General features: G+C 38.5%; 1 protein-coding gene across 1 annotated transcript in view; it reads left to right on the top strand.

Annotated features, from left to right (window-relative positions):
* OXCT1 (3-oxoacid CoA-transferase 1) overlaps positions 1–15499 on the top strand; it is a gene marked incomplete at its 5' end in the record, with an annotated part of 139601 nt that overhangs the window by 111094 nt on the left and 13008 nt on the right. The window contains 1 exon segment of the mRNA NM_001133195.1: positions 8883–8963. Within this exon segment, the coding sequence (NP_001126667.1) occupies positions 8883–8963 (81 nt within the window).

Below are 15499 nucleotides of genomic sequence, written 5' to 3'. Positions count from 1 at the left end.
GTTCCCTCCAGAACTCTTTATAATGCCCTCTGCTCTGCAACCTTCTAAGGTGCCATCTGAATCTTTGGTACCAACTGCCATTTTTCACTCAGTTGCTCCTTAATCATTTTTCCACACTAGAATCTTCTGATGAGCCATAGAATTATATTTCTAACTTCCTATTACACAACTCCACCTGGTTGTTCCACAGCCACCTCATCTGCAACAAATTTTGCCAACTAAATCGTCATTCCCCCTAAATATGTTCTGCTTATTTGGCCCAACTAGAGAAGTGATGATCTCCCAGCTATCATTTGGCAGAGCATCCAAGGTCCCTCTCTGCCCCTACCCCTACATACACCAAGCACTATAAATATTGCATCAATGTGACTCTTGCAGTCTGCTCCCCACTATATATTTCTACTCTGTTTATACCTGTTAAGGCCTTCTTTACATCTGCATAGATCACTATTGCAGCATTCCAAAGGTCCCTGACTGCTGACTGCCCCTACGTCCTGGTAATCAAGCACATGACTGCCAGAGTGACTAGTCTAAAACTTAAGCTAGATGGAGTTGTTGCTATTTAAAATCTGTAAACATAGTCAACACTGCTTGGTTCTACTTAGCCCATCTGCCTTTGCGATTCGCTCCCCAGCAGCCTACCTCATCTTTGCCCACAGAACTTAAGGTCTACTAAGATCTACAGAAAGGCATCATGGTGTTCCCCATTCTTAGGTGTTTGTACATTCAGTGCCCACTCCCTTTTTATCTGGCTTATTCCTACCTCTGTAAAATCATAGATGAATGAGCCAATGTTTTATGAATTTGCTGGTTTAGTTCCTTCTGTTCTCTAGACATTGTGAATGACCAAAGGAATATTCTTTGATGTTTTGTCTTGAATTTTGGTAAAATTACCTTATAAGTATGTTAATTTACTTGTTTATTCAGACATAAAATATTTACTGAGGACCTGATATGTACAAAGTACTATCATAGGCCCTGAGGAAATAAAAAAAGAGATATGGTCCTTCAGGCAGCCCAGTCTTATGGGGGCAGAGTCATGGAAATCAGTACTTAAGATGAAAGGTGAGCAAAGCAGAGCCTGCAGAACCCGGCATCTCATTCCCAGTTCCATTGTTGGGGAGCAACAAAGAGGCTTCCCATGGGATGTATGGAGAATTTGCGGGAGATCTGAGGGATGGGGCAGCTTGACAGGGACTAAGTGTTGCAGGAAATAAAAGAATAGACACTGGTGTGTGGGAGGATGGTGTATGTTAAGAGATTTATAATTAGGTCCCTCTTGTCAGAGAACAAAAGTAGAAAGGTTGAGTGGGAAAAAATATACTCACACTTAAACACACACAGTGGCCAGAATGATTTTTTTTCGCCAAAATGTAAATGGGATCATGCTACTTCTTTGTCGGCTCAAAAACGCTCAATGGCAGCTCAAGAACCCTCAATGACTTCCCGTCTCACTTAGATTCAAGTCCAGAGTCCTTACTATTGTCTCCAAGACTTCCATGGTTTGTAGACTCCCCCTGCTTTGCCACCCCAACTGCCTCTCTGAATCTGTTATCTCTCTTGCCCACTTAACTTCACCCTCATTCACTTCCTGAAAGTTTCTAGAACATCGTAAAAATATCTTGCCTTGGGACCTTTGCATTTGTTATTCTTTATGCCTAGAATGCTTTTTCCCAGCCATCCACATGGCTCACTCACTCACTTCATTCACTCAGACTCAAAATACCGGAGAAGCTTTCTTTGACTACCTTATTATATACAACAGAAGTCTTCCGTCTTCAGACGATCCTTCCCCCTCCTTCTTCAGCAGAATGCAAACTCCATGAAGACAGGGGCTCTGTTATAAGCACCGAGTAGAACAGAGCCTTGGGTACATCATGGCTCAATACATACTTGTTGAATTAATTTTTCAAATAATCCGCCTTGAACATATAGAAAGCACTTCTAACTTTTCCAAGTTGTTTCATGCTTCTGTCTCCATTTTATCATTATAACCCTCTCATGAGATGGTTCTTGATATTTTCTTTCTAGAGGCAGAATTTCATAGAGGTTAAGTAGCCCAATAAAATAAAAAGTAAAACCAAGCCCAGAGTCCATGCATTCTGCCTCTGGGCTTCCTTTTCCTTTTGTTAAGCTTTTCTGCTGGCAAGCACCATTACCACTAACAACGTGAAGAATCTGTTTTGTTCTCAATATCATGTACGGGAAACGTGTTCCTAAGTATAACTTTCAGACCACAAAAGCAAAGGAATTCAGTTACCGTTGTCGTTTAATGGCAACAAACAAAGCTTGGTTTCTTAATTTTGAAGACAAAATGAGAGCTCTATTACTAAAACAGGTTTAGATTTTTGTATTACAGTAGGAGGTCTGGATTCTGAAGGGATGAAAAGAATACTTGTTATGAAGTTGAGAATAAACCTGGTGAATAAAAGAATAAACCTTGTGTTTTTTAGTTTGGATTACCTTAAGCTTATTAGTGTTAAAAAGTATACTCTTATATAGCTTCACTCACTCTCTCCTGGCTTGTGCTGCCTTTGTCATATAAACTGTAGCGATCTTTGTAGTCATCTGCCCATCAGAACATATTTATAATTGTTGTTTTATGCAACTGTATTTACAGTCTTGTAAAGGAAATGTTATATTTATGTATGTACCTTTATGTGTACCAATATTCATTTTTAGGTGACCTTTTATATTTACCTTTCCTGCTGTTCTTTATTTCTTCACTTTGATTCAAATTATAGTCAAGTATCTTTTCATCTCAGCCTTTAATCTGTGTCTATAGCACAGGTCTCATATAGAACTGAAAGCTATCTTATCTTGACTTCACTTTTTGTGGAGAAGAATTATAAAAGGTAAATGGAGTTTATTAATCCTGTTTATTTTGGATGAAATGTGTTATCAAAAGCCAACAAATATGAAGGCTTTTTAAGGAAAACCCTTTCTTAGGAGACATCCTTCAGATAATTTTCAGCAACGTTGAAAAGTAGCTCAAAATGAAAGTATTCTTTTGTTAGGAGAATTCATAATTAATAAGAGTTTAAGCTAGCTTAATTTTTTTCTCATTTATAAAAGCTTATAATTCTTTCCTAGCTTCAATTAGAATATATAGTAGCCAGGTTCTGTTTGGGGAAAAAAATTCACCTTTAAAAAATATAAATCCTTACATGGTTTTGCCTTTTTATTTCTCCTTTGTGATAGAAATGCCTGCAAAAACGTTATAAAATGGGAGAAAAAAAAGCAGAACACAGTTCAACAACTAGTAAAGCTCTTTAAAATGTGTTACAGAATGTAATTAAGCTTATCACTTCAAATTGTTTAGCTTTGCATTTATGTGCACAAGTCTCCACATTTTCTAAAATAAAAAGGAAAACTAATGCTAACAGAGGCTTTCTAAGGTACCGCAACACTTCATGAATGAAAAGAGAAAGTAATTCCTCCTGACTTCTGTGCTCTGCCCTCTGGAGGTTAGAGATCATAGGATGCAACCTTTAGAAAAAATAAGTTTGTTTATGATAATGATTTTTATGATACAGTGTACAAGAAATGTATATGATACAGTGTATAAGGGGCCTTCTATTCTAAGATCTCAAAACCCTGAAGACTGCTTTTCAGGCAAATGGTTTGCTGTATCTACTGTTTCATTTGGCTAGTCTTCCCCTTGGGAATATCCCTGTAACCACAAACTTTCATTACCTCCATATATTACCTCCACATATCAATTGTAATAGCAAACGTTCTCTGCTTCTAAGTTAGCTGAGTCTCTCCACTGAAGTCCTGAGTGCATTGTTGGAAACCCTATAGAGTAGGCGCTGTATAAAGGTCAATCATATCCCATGAGGACAAATGCAGTGTGAGTAATCTCATTCTTTCCTTTTATTCTGTGTACCTTGATTTTCTTTATTTAGCAAATCCGGTTCTTTTCTTTTTTAAAAAAAATTAATTTTTTTAATTTTTATGGGCACATAATAGGTGAATATATTTATGGGGTACATGAGATGTTTTGATATAGGCATGTGGTGTGAAATAGTCACACTGTGGAGAATGGGGTATCCATCTTCTCAAGCATGTATCTTTTGTGTTACAAATAATCCAGCTACACCAGTTATAGTGATGTGACAGTCATGTATTTTGTAATACAGCATTTCCCATTATTATATTTGTGTGTATATGTGGTATGCTTGATTTAAGCATTGAGATTAAGTGGGAGAAGGAAAGAGCAAGGGTGTTGGTAATCAGGCTTCATCCATGATATTTTGGCAAGCCCAAAGAGAGACCTGCCATTGGCTTCCTTGTTCTACCAGACAAAGTATTTAATATTCTCTTGCCAAGTTCAGCCTTTGTAGTCCTTCTTTTCAGCAAATTATGGCAAGTGCCTTTAAGCTTTAGAAGGGAGCAGGTGGAAGAGGTAAAATAACTATAATTCACTGTTTCTGTCTTTACTTTCACATTTGTATGTTTTGGGCTACAGTCCTAAAGTGTCTTGGCTGCTTCCTTTTATCGTACCTTTATCTGTCTTCCCAAAGTCTTATAAGCCCCGTCATTTGCTTCTGCTAGCTGTGCTGCTTCTAGTGAGCTCAGAGATACTAGGAATGTATGAGTACCTATCTTAGAACTAGAAAGGCAGCCCCTAGTGGTCCATAGACATTAGTCACATGGCATTTTATAGCTCCCCTCTGGAGTTCCTTGAATCAGAAATGCAGACTTTATTGATCACTGTGGTTTGCCTAATGTTCTACTCATGGCTGTACATATGAAGAAAAATAGTCTTAGCTTGGTGAGCTCAGCATCTAGTGGGGGTGGTGGCAAGAGGTCAACATGTGAAGGGAGGAGGAAGCACAGGAGCACCCAGGGGGGCCACAGACTGGGGACACCCATGGGACATGACTGCAACACCAGATGAGGATGCTGGATGAAGGTTTCTCTAGGGAAGATGGTGTCTGAGCCAACTCCTGAATAGGAAGGGTGTTGCCGTTTGAATCTGGAGTGATGAGGTATGTGGTGGTATGTGTTCCAGGTGACAGGCAGCATGAACAAAAGCTGAAAGGCTTGGTCTTTTTAGGAGCAAGCAAATCCCAGAACTTGCCTTCTCTGTAGTTGATCATTAGGGCTTTGCCAAAGAAAGTACCTGAGAGAAAAAATATGTGCACGCATGTGTGTGTCCCTGTGTGTGTGTTTGTGTGTGTGTCTCTGTGTGTGTGTGTATATTGCAGACACATTTAACAAGCACTTAACATAAAAGATGAGCATGAAGTGAGGTTTTATATAAAGCACAGTCTTAAAGATTTCAGGTGAATGTGTTGACATGAAATGCAAGAAATCATTCTGTTGTGATAAAGAGCTTATTTGGATTTGGGATTAAGTTCATTGCAATAACATGAAACTTATTGTTATGATAGCAAAGGGATTTATTACTATTTAACTAGAGTTGTTCAATACTCTAGAACTTAGGCCCAGGATTTTATTCAGACATCTAAAGAATTAAAGAGATCACCAAGAAGCAAGCAATAGAAAGTACTAGAGTGTTTAGTCACTTGAAAATGGTGAATTACCCTAGTATTGCTGGAGGCCTGTAAGTGCTGAAGGAGAAAGAGAAAGATTAGGGAAGCTGATGCAGGAAAGAAGGTAGATGTTCACCAAAGGTTGTGATGAAATTAATAAGTAAGGGCATATTGAAATCAGGAGCCTCAGGACTAGTCAAAGTTTTTTTTGTTTGTTTTTGTTTGTTTGTTTGTTTGTTTGTTTGAGACCAGGTCTCTCTATTGCCCAAACTGGAGTGCAATGGCATGACCATAGCTTACTACAACCTCCTGGGCTCAAGCAATCCTCCTACCTTGGCCTCCTGAGTAGCTGGAACTACAGGCACGCACAGACACAACTGGCCAACTTTTAAAATTTTTGTAGCAATAGGGTCTTGCTATGTTGCCTGGGGTGTTCTAGAACTGCTGGCCTCAAGTGATCCTCCCACCTCAGCTTCCCAAAGTGCTGGGATTACAGGTGTGACCCATGCCACCATGCACAAAGCATTTTTAATGCTATGCTTTGTATCTATTTCTCTGCCTTTTCTGACAACCCTTCATGGGGAAGGAAAGAAACGCAATACATAAGCATGAATGAGATCCGAGTAACCCTGGATATTTGCACATAGATTCAACCCACCCTAGTTTATTGCAGTTTCAGAACATTTCATTTGATTTCTACAATGATCAGGTAAGGAGGATAAAGCAAAGGATAAGAGAGAACTATGGCACAAAGAATTTAAGGGACCACAAAAATTGTATGGCAGAACTAAGACTACAGACCTGGTCTTTGGACTCCTAGTAGAGTGCTCTTTGCTGCCACACCATACTGCACTCCTTTACTAGGATTTATTTTTAAATGCTAAAAGCTCAGCACTTGTTCCTCCTTTGTGAGTCACTAATATATGCAGCTGCCATAGCACACTGTAGGGCTCAGCCCAGCATATTTAGAATAGAGTGCTAATGTGGGAGCTAGTCACATTTTGGTTTCATAGCTAACCTTTTATTGAATATTGAAATTGTGACATTTTAAAATCTTTCTGCATCTCATTTTCTTTTTCCTTGATCTGTGTTATGTCTTGGCACTATAAATGTGAATGGAATCATCTAGCTCCATTGTTCTGACAGGAATACATTTGGTGCCAGTATGTTAGGAGAGGCATATGGTTTGCCCCCAAATTTGTGTTGTGTTTTTGCTAGTTTTATGTGTCTCAGGAAATTATATTTAGGCCATGTTCTACATAATCCTCTGTCAGACTTCATATAGGAACTTAATTTCCTCGCAGGTTATAGAAATATTAATTATGGATTGTATAAAAACAGTACCAGCTAACATTCATTAAGCACTAAGTGTTGGACCCTTGCATTTCATGTAGACCTTATCCAAATCTTTCAAGGTAGGGTGGATGGAGAAGCATGGGCATGTGGCTCTTACAGACACAGTGTGGGGGCATGGCCAGGTTTTACACACAGGTCCTTTGGCTCTAGCACATGCACTTAACCACTATGCTATAGTGTGTATGCAGAGAATGGTCTAGAAAAAGGTCTCCGTTGGTAGGGCACAGCCAATTCTGTCAGTTGAAATCCTTGATTCCTCCTAAAATGAAGTTGATTGTTCATTAAAATCCAAGTGGCTGCTTTCATGCCAGATGTAGATCTTGCTCAAATAATGAGAACTAAGTAAGAGCTCCTTGCAGAAAATGTTCTTCAGATTCTGGCAGATAGTTCACTTTGTTTGAAGTTAGGCCCAGAATTCATCGTGACATGCCTTGATTTATATTAAATGTAAGGAGACCTGACAACTGTAGAAGTTCGAATATTCGTCATTAATTTCAGCTGTTTAATTAATTTAGCTTCTGTGTCATGTGCAGAATTTGAAATCTTAAAAGACAAATAATTAGAAGTGAGGTGAAAATGAGGCTTTATTTCTGCAACTATAAATTTTCTTATACAGTAAGATCTAGAAACATATGAATTGTTTTAAAAGGTGTTATGTCAACTTACTTCATATGGATTTAGCACCAGTTTGTCTGAACTAAGGTAATAGTTTTTTAAAAAATCTATCCAAGATTCCCAATAGACCTCATTTTCTCTTCCCATTCATTCTTACATGCATTTATTCAAAAACTACTGAATGTCTTTTATTCCTTGCACTTGCTTAAGTACATTAAAGCCTTTTAATTACTAAGTGCATTGCTGAGTTGGCAGGCTATCACAAGGAATGAAATCTTAATGGAGTCCACCTATCTGAAATTCATAGCTTCTGCCCATATACTTAGCCTGACACCAGTTTTGGGAGAGATATAAACTAGATAGTAGGTGTGCATTTAAGCAGGTAAAACATTGAGATGGCTAAGGATGATAGTGGCATCACATGTGGTACATTAGATCCAAAAGAAAGCAATAAAAGCATTTTGTCATTTTTGGAGAAGATCTAGAATGTGTTAGAGTAGCTGTCAGCCCCAAGGGAGACAGTAATTTAGGCTCCTGGTGCTTGACTCTTAAAAAGTATCTTAATCATGAACAGAAGAAAATGATCTGAAGATCAGATCCTCAGAGCCAGTGTTTCAACTGTGTTCCTCAAACATGCCTCAGAGGCCAGTTCTACATTGCAGGTGGGAGGAGGGGCTGGAGGAGAGGCTGGAGGAGGGAGTCAATGAATGAAAACATTTTTTCCACTTATAGTTTTTCTTAACTGCCACGATAGGAAATCAGTAGATACTGTCTAAAATTGATTAATCAAGAAGTAGCATGGTAAACATAGTATTTTAAAAGTGGATATAAGAAGAAAATGTGTAGAAACATAGAAGAAAATGCTAAAAACAAAAACAAACAAACAAAAACACTAGAATGGATTCCAGTTAAGAGCAAGTCTAAGAGTGGGGAAGGGAGGCAAGGCACTGCTGTTTTCCATGTACGTATTACTTTTTTAACAGATAAAGTATTTTTTAAGAAGAGGACTTATGCATTTGTGTTCTGTATGTGCTTTGCATCCTGGGCAGATATCTGCTCACATTTTTAAAGGAGACCATTCCTTGGAAGGGAAAAATAATCAGGATATTAGTGAAATTTCACATCAAATGATACAAGGGCTGAGGCTTGAGAAGTCAAATTTCTGGGAGGATGTTTCCCAATTAAATCATTTCTGCCTTTGGTCATTCATCTGGCATTCTCTAAATTATTTCAGGGACAGAAGCTGCCTCCAAAAAAAAGAGTAAAAAATGTTAACTGTGCAAAAATTCTGAAAGAGTCTGTACTTAGGAGACAGTTTCTCTGATAGTTTCTGTTTATCCTATAGTTATGCCAATTCTAAATAAAAATTGCTCCCTAACTACTCTTTTTGATGTTTTCTTTTTAAAACAGGGAAATGCACATAAAATCATGGAGAAATGTACATTACCATTGACTGGAAAGCAATGTGTCAACCGCATTATTACTGAAAAGGTAAAAAGTGCTTTTTCTACTATCATTACCACATTTTAAGTAAGCATTTTTAGAAAGTTTTGTTACCTTCTAAGAGTGTATTACACCAGTAGTCATAGGATTAATTTAGTCTGTGGGCAGAATGAATAGGAAAGCTCATCAATTTAATGTTTCTAAATGTAGAATTCTGTATGTGCAACTCTTTGGAAACATACAAACAAAATTGAATCACTGTCCTTGGTAACTTTAACAGTGTGCTATAATCAGAGAAAAGTTTTATTGATCTTTATATTTTGACTATTACAATGTCAGGCTGGATGATGATATATGCAAAGTTATGAATGTATTATTTCTACCTTTTCTAACTCACAAGTAGAAATTTTTGGATTTTAAGAAATTCAGTGTAAGTTGGGTTTTTAATTGTTTCAGTGCAAGTCATAGTATAGGCCCCACAGTAAGCCAAGAAATGTTTTCTGTTTCTTGCATGCTTTCTGCTCTCTTTTATAGAGTAGGGTTTCAAAACACACAGTGACTCTCTAGATTCTTCATACTAGATGGAACATGTTGGTCAGTAGTACAACTGAAAGCTGCTCAGACTAGAGAAGCATCACCAGCAGCTGCCTGTCGTCACCCTTCTGACTCAGATTTGAACCTAGTATGTCGGAACGACTTACTACTTTTAAGTCAGCTGGGAGGGTGTGTTTTCTTGATTCAGTACCTCATTGAAGAAGCCACAAAACAGAATTATGTATATCAGGTTCTTTTAGTGCTATTCCATTTGCCAAGAACAGTAGCATTAGTGTCTTGGCATTAATCTGACTCACTAACCTCATTGAGGTGTGACAGTGAGCACCCTAAAGCAGGCTTTGAAGTGGGCTAGGAGGCTTATTATTCCCAGAAGCCACTTTTAAGGGAGGTTCTGTCCTAAATGATGCCTTCCCCAGGACTACTTATGTGGAATGCCATGAAGGTAACATATAAAGAAGAACAAGATAAAAGGGCAGAATATTTTATCCCACCATCTATTCTGAATCTTTACCATTTCTTGAATCCCCCCAAAACTATGAACAGGGCTTATTGAAAAGGATCCATTACTTTAAAGATAAAAGCAAAGCAATCTTTTACCCTGTTGGTTGGTTGTTTATTTTTAAATAAAGTGGTAGTCCTTCTAAAGATAATTCCAGAAACATTTTTCCTGTGGCTCCTCTCCTCCTTCCATCAGCCCTCTCCTCATCTCCACATGTGCCCTGCCCTTGTTCTTACCAGTTCAGTTCTTCTACGTGTCATAGCTCCCACTTGATCCTTGGCCTCCCCAAATACTACCTGTCCTTTAAAGCTAATGCAGTTTCCGTCTTCATCATGAAGAGGTTTTGCACCATCATAGCACACAACAGTTTATTCTCATAGTGGCCCACTGTTCATTTTGGCACTCATAATCTAATGTATTCTTGTGCTATAACTTACATTGGTATTTAACTTTACTATCATTTTAAAAACTTTTGAACCAGATTGTTCCCAACTGTGTGTTACAGAAAGGAGGAAGGCAAAGTCTCTGTCCTAAAGGACAACATGGAAGAAGGGTGAGACACCAAACATCCAGCCTTGCCAGCAGTCAGAGTAATTGACATGATAAAGGCTATATGGAGACACACACCAGATGCTAATCTAGGGACATAGAGAAAAGCTGCCCAGCAGTGTGGGCAGAGGTGTCAGGGAAAGCTTTTTGGTGTTATTAAATACAAGCTTTTAACATATCTTGCAAATCATTTCACAGTATGTACCTTTTCTCCTCTAGCCTATTTCTTTCTGCTTTAACTTTCTCCCTACTTGAGCCATACTGAAATGCTGTGAACTACATTCCATTCTTCCCTGGAGCATGTTCTTTTGAGACTTTGCACATCCTCTTTCTCTGTCTGGAACATTCTTCCCACCCCATCCATCTAGCTAATTTCTTCTCATCCTTTATATCTTGGCTATATATTTCTCTTGCAAGTCTTCCCTATCCCTCCCCAAATTTTCTGGGTGCTTCTCTGAATCTTTGTACTTATCCTAACTTAGCACAAACCACTATACTGAAATAAACTCTAATCTCTGCCTGTCTCACTCACCACTGTTTAACACTTGACACAGTGCCAACCCATACTCAGTGAATACTTGTACTTTTCTTGCTGAAAAACTGGATTGAATGGTGAGCCTCGAAAGAGCAGTAGAAATTTCATAAGTTAGAATACCAACAAGGACCTTCTGGAAAAAAGGAAGAAAACATGTAGTCACAGAGGTATGAAGAAAACATGGCTTGTCCTGTAACCTGCAAGTGGAACTGGTTGGAGCAAGGGCATGGCTGGATTCTGAAGGCTGAGGTGGAAAAGGCAGTGAGGGATCAAATAATGGAGGGATGTAGATGTCTTGCTAAGAACTGTGGGTCTTATAAGGAAGGCAGTAAGGAACCCTTCAGTGATTTTGTTTTAAGACTGGGGACACAATAAATTAGATTTGCATTAGAAAAAACACTGTAAGCTTTTATGTAAAGTGGAGAGGAACAAGATAAGGCAGAAGCCAGTTAAGAGGATCCATAGACCTAGGCAAAAAATCTCAAAATTCTAAACCATAGGACAGATAGAGAGATTTGAAAGAGATTTAGGAGATGGACTCGACCTAACTTGATGAACTGCACATTGTTGGTAAGACAGAGGTGATTCCTAAGTTTTCTGACTAGAGAGAATGGTTGACCTGTGTATCCTTTAGGAAGCCCAGGACTGCAGGAGGAGAAGGGGGAGGATAATACAAGACATGAATAGGTTCAGTTTGGACAGCCTCAGTGTGATATTCCTGAGAATACCCAGTCAGATATTGCAGTAAACAATTGGAGATTTGGATCTAGAGCTCACAAGAGAAGTCAGTATGGGAATAAACTTGTGGGTGTCATTAACATATGGGGATAATTGGAGCCTTAATTATAGATGACATTGTATAGCAAGAATGAGTAAAGAGAAGAGCATCTATGTCTGGAATTTTGGTACCTTAAGGAAAGGAAGGTTGCGTGTTTATCGCTATGCTCTGTGCATAGCAGGTGCTCAGTAAATACTAGTTGAATGAGTAATGAGAATGCAGTGCTGTTAAGAGCAATGAAGGTCTCCAGCCCTCACTAACAGTGGACTAGAATGCCATTATCAGATCCAGAGAAAATTCCATTCAGTTGCCCTTTGAAAGAGAATTTGGAGGATGCTATGACCCTGATTTCCTAGTTTTGAGCTGCTAGAATGAGGTAATGAAAGATGCATTCCTTGGTTCTGTTTATATGCTGGATTACGTTTATTGATTTGCATATGTTGAACCAGCCTTGCATCCCAGGGATGAAGCCCACTTGATCATGGTGGATAAGCTTTTTGATGTGCTGCTGGATTCGGTTTGCCAGTATTTTATTGAGGATTTTTGCATTGATATTCATCAGGAATATTGGTTTAAAATTCTCTTTCTTTGTGGTGTCTCTATCAGGCTTTGGTATCAGGATAATGCTGGCCTCATAAAATGAGTTAGGAAGGATTCCCTCTTTTTCTGTTGATTGGAATAGTTTCAGAAGGAATGGTACCAGTTCCTCCTTGTACCTCTGGTAGAACTCAGCTGTGAATCCATCTGGTCCTGGACTTTTTTTGGTTGGTAGGCTATTAATTATTGCCTCAATTTCAGCGCCTGTTATTGGTCTATTCAGAGATTAAACTTCTTCCTGGTTTAGTCTTGGGAGGGTGTATGTGTCGAGGAATTTATCCATTTCTTCTAGATTTTCTAGTTTATTTGCGTAGAGGTGTTTATAGTATTCTCTGATGGTAGTTTGTATTTCTGTGGGATCAGCGGTGATATCCCCTTTATCATTTTTTATTGTGTCTATTTGATTCTTCTGTCTTTTTTTCTTTATTAGTCTTGCTAGCGATCTATCAATTTTGTTGATCTTTTCAAAGAACCAGCTCCTGGATTCACTGATTTTTTGAAGGGTTTTTTGTGTCTCTATTTCCTTCAGTTCTGCTCTGATCTTAGTTATTTCTTGCCTTCTGCTAGCTTTTCATTGTGTTTGCTCTTGCTTCTCTGGTTCTTTTAATTGTGATGTTAGGATGTCAATTTTAGATCTTTCCTGCTTTCTCTTGTAGGTATTTAGTGCTATAAATTTCCCTCTACACACTGCTTTGAATGTATCCCAGAGATTCTGGTATGTTGTGTCTTTGTTCTTGTTGGTTTCAAAGAACATCTTTATTTCTGCCTTCATTTTGTTATGTACCCAGTAGTCATTCAGGAGCAGGTTGTTCAGTTTCCACGTAGTTGAGCGGTTTTGAATGAGTTTCTTAATCCTGAGTTCTCGTTTGATTGCACTGTGGTCTGAGAGACAGTTTGTTATAATTTGTGTTCTTTTACATTTGCTGAGGAGTGCTTTACTTCCAACTATGTGATCAATTTTGGAATAGGTGTGGTGTGGTGCTGAGAAGAATGTATATTCTGTTGATTTGGGGCGGAGAGTTCTGTAGATGTCTGTCAGGTCCGCTTGGTGCAGAGTTGAGTTCAATTCCTGGATATCCTTGTTAACTTTCCGTCTCATTGATCTGTCTAATGTTGACAGTGGGGTGTCCCGTTATTATTGTGTGGGAGTCTAAGTCTCTTTGTAGGTCTCTAAAGACTGGGTGCTCCTGTATTGGGTGCACATATATTTAGGATAGTTAGCTCTTCTTGTTGAATTGATTGCTTTACCATTATGTAATGGCCTTCTTTGTCTCTTTTGATCTTTGTTGGCTTAAATTTGTTTTATCTGAGACTAGGATTGCAACCCCTGCCTTTTTTTGTCAGAACCAACGACAAAAACCACATGATAATCTCAATAGACGCAGAAAAGGCCTTTGACAAAATTCAACAACCCTTCATGCTAAAAACTCTCAATAAATTAGGTATTGATGGGACATATCTCAAAATAATAAGAGCTATTTATGACAAACCCACAGCCAATATCATACTGAATGGGCAAAAACTGGAAGCATTCCCTTTGAAAACTGCCACAAGACAGGGATGCCCTCTCTCACCACTCCTATTCAACATAGTGTTCGAAGTTCTGGCCAGGGCAATCAGGCAGTAGAAGGAAATAAAGGGTATTCAATTAGGAAAAGAGGAAGTCAAATTGTCCCTGTTTGCAGATGACATGATTGTATATCTAGAAAACCCCATTGTCTCAGCCCAAAATCTCCTTAAGCTGATAAGCAACTTCAGCAAAGTCTCAGGATACAAAATCAATGTGCAAAAGTCACAAGCATTCTTTTACACCAGTAACAGACAAACAGAGAGCCAAATCATGAGTGAACTCCCATTCACAATTGCTTCAAAGAGAATAAAATACCTAGGAATCCAACTTAAAGGGATGTGAAGGACCTCTTCAAACCACTGCTCAAGGAAATAAAAGAGGATACAAACAAATGGAAGAACATTCGATGCTCATGGGTAAGAAGACTCAGTATCGTGAAAACGGCCATACTGCCCAAGGTAATTTATAGATTCAATGCCATCCCCATCAAGCTACCAATGACTTTCTTCACAGAATTGGAAAAAACTACTTTAAAGTTCATGTGGAACCAAAAAAGAGCTTGCATTGCCAAGTCAATCCTAAGCCAAAAGAACAAAGCTGGAGGCGTCACGCTACCTGACTTCAAACTATACTACAGGGCTACAGTCATCAAAACAGCATGGTACTGGTACCAAAACAGAGATATAGACCAATGGGACAGAACAGAGCCCTCAGAAATAATGCCACATATCTACAACTATCTGATCTTTGACAAACCTGACAAAAACAAGCATTGGGGAAAGGATTCCCTATTTAATAAATGGTGCTGGGAAAACTGGCTAGCCATATGTAGAAAGCTGAAACTGGATCCCTTCCTTACACCTTATACAAAAATTAATTCAAGATGGATTAAAGACTTAAATGTTAGACCTAAAACCATAAAAACTCTAGAAGAAAACCTAGGCAACAACATTCAGGACATAGGCATGGGCAAGGACTTCATGTCTAAAACACCAAAAGCAATGGCAACAAAAGCCAAAATTGACAAATGGGATCTAATTAGACTAAAGAGCTTCTGTACAGCAAAAGAAACTACCATCAGAGTGAACAGGCAACCTACAGAATGGGAGAAAATTTTTACAATCTACCCATCTGACAAAGGGCTAATATCCAGAATCTGCAAAGAACTTAAACAAATTTACAAGAAAAAATCAAACAACCCCATCAAAAAGTGGGTAAAGGATATGAACAGACACTTCTCAAAAGAAGACATTTATGCAGCCAACAGACACATGAAAAAATGCTCATCATCACTGGCCATCAGAGAAATGCAAATCAAAACCACAATGAGATACCATCTCACACCAGTTAGAATGGCAATCATTAAAAAGTCAGGAAACAACAAGTGCTGGAGAGGATGTGGAGAAATAGGAACACTTTTACACTGTTGGTGGGACTGTAAACTAGTTGAACCATTGTGGAAGACAGTGTGGCGATTCCTCAGGGATCTAGAACTAGAAAT

Source organism: Pongo abelii, chromosome 4 (genome assembly GCF_028885655.2).
Source record: "Pongo abelii isolate AG06213 chromosome 4, NHGRI_mPonAbe1-v2.0_pri, whole genome shotgun sequence".
Taxonomy (NCBI): Eukaryota; Metazoa; Chordata; class Mammalia; order Primates; family Hominidae; genus Pongo; species Pongo abelii.
This window is presented reverse-complemented; position numbering and strand designations above follow the sequence as displayed.